At 66.4% G+C, this 6,099-nt stretch overlaps 1 protein-coding gene across 1 annotated transcript in view; it reads right to left on the bottom strand.

The window, feature by feature from the left end:
• Positions 1-4,500, bottom strand: part of SAMD11 (sterile alpha motif domain containing 11) — an 18,287-nt gene extending 13,787 nt beyond the window's left edge. The window contains exons 1-2 of the mRNA XM_007448961.1: positions 4,429-4,500; positions 746-924 (exon numbers count right to left, since the gene is read on the bottom strand). Coding sequence (XP_007449023.1) covers positions 746-924; positions 4,429-4,500 — 251 coding nt within the window. The remainder of the gene's footprint in view (positions 1-745; positions 925-4,428) is intronic.
• Positions 4,501-6,099: the final 1,599 nt, after the last annotated feature.

Below are 6,099 nucleotides of genomic sequence, written 5' to 3'. Positions count from 1 at the left end.
GCCTGCGCGTCCGGAGCCTGTGCTCCGCAAAGGAAGAGGCCACAACAGTGAGAGCAAAAAAAAAAAAAAAAAAAAAAAAAAAAAAAGACCAAGCAGGAAGAGAAAGGGCCTAAAATTCTGGGGACGCACAAGACACACGGACAAATGATGGACAGACAGATGGATGGAGGGATGGAAAAAGGGGTGAGTAGACAGAGGGAGGGGCCTCTGTCAGGAGGGGAGAAAGCGGGAGGTCAGGAAGGGTGGCCCCAAGCCTGGGAGGGACAGTAGGAGCCGGGGGCGCGGCCCCTCCGGTGAGAGCGAGCGCGGGGCCTGCCCAGCTCCCCTTTCCCCGCCTGGCTGCGGTGCCACCAGACCCTCCTCCTAGAGACGCCTTCCTTCCTCACACCCAGTGGCTCCGGGCCTCCCGGCCAACGACCCTCCCTGGCCTGCTCTGGCCGTGACCACTGGTGGTGCCTGCTCCCCGGCGATGCCACCGAGTCCTGGCCTGACACTCGGCCCCCAGGCGGGGGCGAGGTGGGCTCGCAGCCATCCTGCGGCATGTCCCCGGGGGTCCAGGTTCTGTTTCAGCCGTGGCAGCTATCAGAGTCCATGGAGACACAGCAAGCTAAACTGGAGCCCTATCCCCAGGGCAAAGGCCCCCCACCCGAAGCCTGATGTGGCCTTCAGCTGCCTGGAGACCCCAGTTCTGATGTCCCCACCCTGCCAGAGCCCGCGTGCCCTCCCACCCTGGCCCTTGAAGCACCTTCTTTTCATGATATGGACATGCGGGTCGTCCTCCTGCTTCAAGCCCAGCCGCTGCCCACAGGCCGGGCCTCTCCCGTCGCTGGCACCACTGGCTGAGAGGCTGGGGGTCAGCTCCGTCCTCAGGACGTGGGCAGGGGGCAAGGCAACTGCCCTCTTGTCCGCCAGCCGCCCCCGGTTCTGGACGGGGAGTGGGGACAGGAAGGTTAGGGCAAACCAGCCGCCCGTCCTCCTGGGCGCCTGCAGCGGGGGCCCCGCCCCCAGGGCCGCCACAACCGGCCAGAGGCCAAGACAAGAGCTGCGGGGCAAGGCCTCCGCCAGGAAGCCCTGAAGAGACTGCCTTCCACTCCACCCTGGGGGGCCGGGGTGTGGCAGTGCCTTGTCGGGGCTCCACACTCGGCCCAGGCCCCTCCACAGGCACTCGCGTGCTGGAGACCAGCGCGGCTTCCCCAGCTCCAGGGAGCCCCGAGGGGCCGCGAGTACCCGCGGGACGCTGTGGGTCCTGTCACCGTTCAGTGTGCAGTTACCTCTGCCTGCATGTCTGCCTGGCAACCCCCCTCACACTCTGTGTGAACCCCCCACCCATGCCAAGCCCGCTTTCTATGATTAGTGCCAAACGGAGCCCAGCTCAGGGGGAGCTGAAGCTGACCCCTGGCAAATTGCAGGCCTTTGGCTCTTTGTCCCACGGGCCCTGGTGGGGGTCTGCCCCCTGGGTTAGGAGCTAAACGATTCGGAGTTTTTCAACGAGGCACAGCTGTCCTGGCCTTGCGACCGCCAGGTGAGTGGGGAGCAGGGGCACACGCACAGGGCCCCCACAGAGGCGCTCAGAGCCCGCGCACAGCCGGTGGCTCGTGCTCGGGCCGCACAGTATGGCACCTGCCAGTGCCTGCAGGCGCTGCCACCCTAGGGAGGAAAAGTTCCTGTTGTCTGGTGGGCAGGGGGCTCTTTCTTATTTAATAACAGGTGACTGGTTCAGGGAGGTGGCAGGGGCCTGGGGCTTACCTAATTCTCTTTCATCTTTTCAGCGACCGGGGGCCTCCTGGGCCCCCGCCCTCCTGTTGCCAGGATAACGTGTCCCCACCACACGCAGGACACACGCAGGACACACGCAGGACACACGCAGGAGCTCGGGGGAGAAGGTGCCCAGGGGGCCCTCGCCCCGCCCCGCACAGCGTCGCCCTGGACCTGAAGGGCAGCGGTGTGCAGCCGCCACAGTGCTACCCTCCAGAGGAAAGGTTCTCTTCAGACCCAGACCACCCTCACCTCCACACGACCCGCCCCAGCCCCAGATTTGGGCAGTGCCCCTGACAGGGTCTGGGAGCCATAGTCTCTGCCACACCTGCCCTCACACATCCACCCAGGAGGCCCCCGCCATGGTCGGCTCTGCAGCACGCGCTCAGCAAGATGGACTGGGCAGTGCTGGGGACGGGTGGCGTGGCGGGGAAGGAGCCGGGGTAGGCCTGCAAGACGAGGGGGCTCGCCCTGTGCTTGCAAGAGCCTGGCCTTGGCTCGGCGCTACACCAGCAACAGCAGAGCTCGGGCGAAACGGGGTGGGGGGGGAGGGGGGACTGCCCATCTGGGCCCCGAGCCTCTTCAGGCCAGGCTCTGGGGGGAGGGTTCCCAGCAGCCCTGGCCTGTCAAGGAGTGTGCTCAGCTGCAAAGCCCCCTCGGCTCTGCCCTTCTCTAGCCTGCTGTAGCCCAAGCAAATGACCTCCTCTCCTGCCTTTCCGCTTTAATTAAACTGTTCTCTTAAGAAAAAAGTAAATGCATTTCTCTCTGCTTCTCATCTGTGGGACAAGGAAGAGGAGAGGGAAACAGAGCAGTAAGGCTGCCACTTGGGGTGCAGCCAGACCAGCTAGGGTGGCCTGGGATGGTCCCGGGGGGGATCCAGGATGGGCAGCCCTGCTGACCCTGGCCAAGGACAGGGAACACACATGCCTCCCACGCACACCAGAGACCTCAGCTGCTCACCCCTGCTCAGCACACAAATTTAAGAACTGGGTGCTAAGCCCCTGCCCCAGCCAAGCACTGGTTCCTCAGACAGCGAGGGTGGGTGTGTGGAGGCCGGCTGCGTGACCCCTGCACTGTGTGCACACCCATGTTCTGTGACCGTGCAGTGTGCACATACCTGTGGACCTGGCCACGGGGAGTAGGGGAAACGGTCTCTCTGTGGAAAAGGTGGGGCCTGGAAAGACAAGGGGGTCCATGAGACTCCTTCCTTCCTAAGGGAGGGGTGCAGGGATGGGCCTGGGAGGGACCAGACTCAGAAGAGGCAGGTCCAGGTCTGAGCCACCCCTCATGCAGGGCAGCCCCTGACAGGTAGGCAGCCCTGCCAAGCAATGTCCTAGAGGGGACTGGTGCTGTGCTCAGGCCACCTGCCCACCCCCCTCCTATGGGAGACCTTCAAAAGGGGATGATGGGAGAGGCAGGGCTCCTCTCACCCGGGCAGAAAACCCAGACCAGCCTGGAGGGTGTCCTCTTGGGCACCAGCTGCTTGAGAAGGGGAGCGAGAGCTCAGCCTCCTGCCCCAGGCAGGTATGGTGGCAGCGGGCAAAGTTGGGCTGCCTGTTTACACGCTCTGTCTGGGGGGCTCTGTGGGCGGGCACGCCTGTGAGTATGGCGAGCTCATGCCAGACAGTGTGTGGGGTGGGCACGTGGGGAGGTCCAGCTGCGTCCTCTTCCCCTGCCCAACTTGTGTGTCTTTACAGGACTGTGTGTGGCTTCCTAGCTTGCCCACCCCCAGGGCCCACGAGGAATCCAGGACATCCCCTCCCCCACCCTACCGCCAGTCCAAAGTAAACAAGCTGAGGGCGGCCTGCAGGGTCCTCTCAGGCCTTCCTGGCAGCGGGGCTACTCAGTGGTGCCAGGAGCCATGGCCCTAACGGGCTCTCCCCCAGGGGCTCAAACTGTCCCCCTCAAGGAGAAATTTCCTTTTCAGGTTCACGCTCCAACCACTGCTGCCTGGAGGGCACGCGATGGGGAAGGCACAGGCCCCGGCTCTCTTGCTCCCCTAGGCTAATGAGGGGTCAAGAGCCGTCTACACTGGGTTGGAGGCCCCACACCAGCTCCCAGCTGCGGTTCTCTTGACACCCAAGGCCCACACTGCACCTCCTGTGCCTCAAGCCGGGTTGTATCCCCGGACACTCCTGGACATCTAGGACCTTGCCCTGTAGCGCTCCAGCCCTGGGCACCCAGAGATGCACGTCACTCACATCCAAGCCTGTGGCCACCCCAGAATGTACATCCAGGCCAGCCGACACGGTCACACTGTCACATCCCAGAACAAGCATTCCCTTAGGACCGGCCCCTCTCCCAGGCTGGGCCAGCTGACATGGTGACCCCCTCCCGACCTGTGACAAGGCAAAGTCCCCAAGCGCCAGTCAGGTGCCACTGTCCAGGGAGGGATCCTTCGCACCGTGGGCCGCCCCCAGGACCTCAGGAGAAGCAGCCCCCAGACTCCCCAGGAGAGTCTCCGGGACAGGCAGGACCCTGCCCTGCATCACGGGGGCGAGGGCTCTGGTGCCCCGGGGTTCCCACCCAAAGTCATCTCCTCTGTTAGTCTCTGGGGGCTCCCTCCTGCCCACCGGCAGGGTTGAAGTTAGGACTGATCCTAGAAAATACAGGCACAAGCTCCGCAGCGGAGAAACAAGACCCCGAAGCCCCAACTTTTCTCCCGCATCTCACCACCGGGGAGGATATTCGACAGCCTGGACAGTCGCAGATCGGAGGATGCACCTGCAGGATTCCCTTGGACATAAGCGTCTTCAGACTTTTCCCTGCGAGGAGAGCCGAGGCAAGACCAGTGAGGGAGCGGGGCGGGCACAGGTGGGGCCGGGCACGCGGGCACGCTTCCGGGGCGCTGTCAGGGTCAAGGCCAGGTTCCCTCCCACCACGACTATGAACACCCGCCTCCGTCCAACTTCCGAACCCTCCGCCAGGCCTCGCGGCTCACCCTACTCTCGCGGACGCCGCGGGGACCTGCAGAGCTCAGAAACTCAAGATCCGGTGAGCGCCCCCCGCGACGGAGGGCGGCCCTCTCCCCTCCCCCTGCGCCACTCCTCCCGCGCTCCACGCTCTCCAAGCCGGTCCTCCGGAGCCCGGAGCTGGGCGGAGGAGGGTCGGGCCCGGCGCAAGTGAGCGGCGCGGTCGGGACCCGGGACTGCGCTTGACCTCGTGGAGCCGTGAGCCCCAAAGTCGACGAGCGTGACCGGGCCCCTAACTTTCTAACCACCCCCTACCCCCGGCCTGGCGCTCACCCCGCCTCCCCCACCGCATGCCCGCTCTGGCGCCCGCACGTCGCGCCCTCGGAGCCAGACTCCTGCGGGAGCCCAAGCGGCTGCTCCCAGCCCCGCCGCCGCTCGGCTCCGCGCGCGCTCCCGCCCCGACGCGCGCCCCCGCGCCCCCCACCTGCCTGCGCCACCCCTGCACCTTGCCGTTCGCTTTACCAGCGCGCGTCCGCACCCGGCCGCCTCACGTGTGCCCCTCCACTCCCGCCAGAACCGGTGGCTCCTCGACCCCGCAGGGGAGTACCCCGCCCAGTCGGCCTCCCGCCCGCTCTCCCGAGTTCGCGTAAACTTCCCCGTGAGCCTCAGGCCCAGGAATCCCGCAAAGACCTTCCGGGCGGAAGGAGCCGCCGGCTCGTGCGGCCAGCGCTGCGGACACCGCGGAGGCCGAGGGCGCTCTGCCCGGGTCCACCAAGGCGACCGTGCTTTGGGGGAGGGGGCGTCTCTGCGGTGGCCCCGGAGTCGCAGCGCCCTCTCTAGGCAGAGATGGAGTCTCCCAGGTGGCAGGACGAGGGGTGTCCGGACCCACGGGTCCTCGGGGAGCAGAGGGGAGGGACCGGAGAGGCCCGCGCCCCCACGGCGGCCGCACCTTTGTGGCGGATGCTGCGCTTCCAGTCCTTGGCCGTCTCGCGGCCGCTGACGAACTGGAACTCGTTGGGTGTGAGCCACTCGCCGCGGTGGCGGATGGACGGACCCTTGCTGCCCTGGCAGAGTTTGCGCACGTAGAGCAGCGCGCGGTTGGCGCCGCACTCCACCTCGATGCACGGCTCGCCGTTGTCCAGCAGCGGCTGGAAATCCGGTGCCGCGGCCGCAGTGGCCGAGAAGCGCTCGAGGGCCAGAGGGTCTCTGGGCAGGTGGAGGTGCGGGGCGGCCTCGTGCAGGCTCAGGTAGGCGCGCGGGGCGCGGAGAGGCGGGGGCAAGAGCGCCTCGTAGCCCGCGGTCGCGGCTGGTAGCGAGGCAGACGGGGGCAGGGCGGCCGCGGCGGGCAGTGGCGCCAGGTAGCCGGGCAGCGGCGGCAGTGGCAGCGCGGCCAGGGTCGGGTGGAAGGTGGCCAGGGCCAGGGCGAGGTCTT

Source organism: Lipotes vexillifer, unplaced genomic scaffold (genome assembly GCF_000442215.2).
Source record: "Lipotes vexillifer unplaced genomic scaffold, Lipotes_vexillifer_v1.1 scaffold835, whole genome shotgun sequence".
NCBI classification, from domain to species: Eukaryota; Metazoa; Chordata; class Mammalia; order Artiodactyla; family Lipotidae; genus Lipotes; species Lipotes vexillifer.
This window is presented reverse-complemented; position numbering and strand designations above follow the sequence as displayed.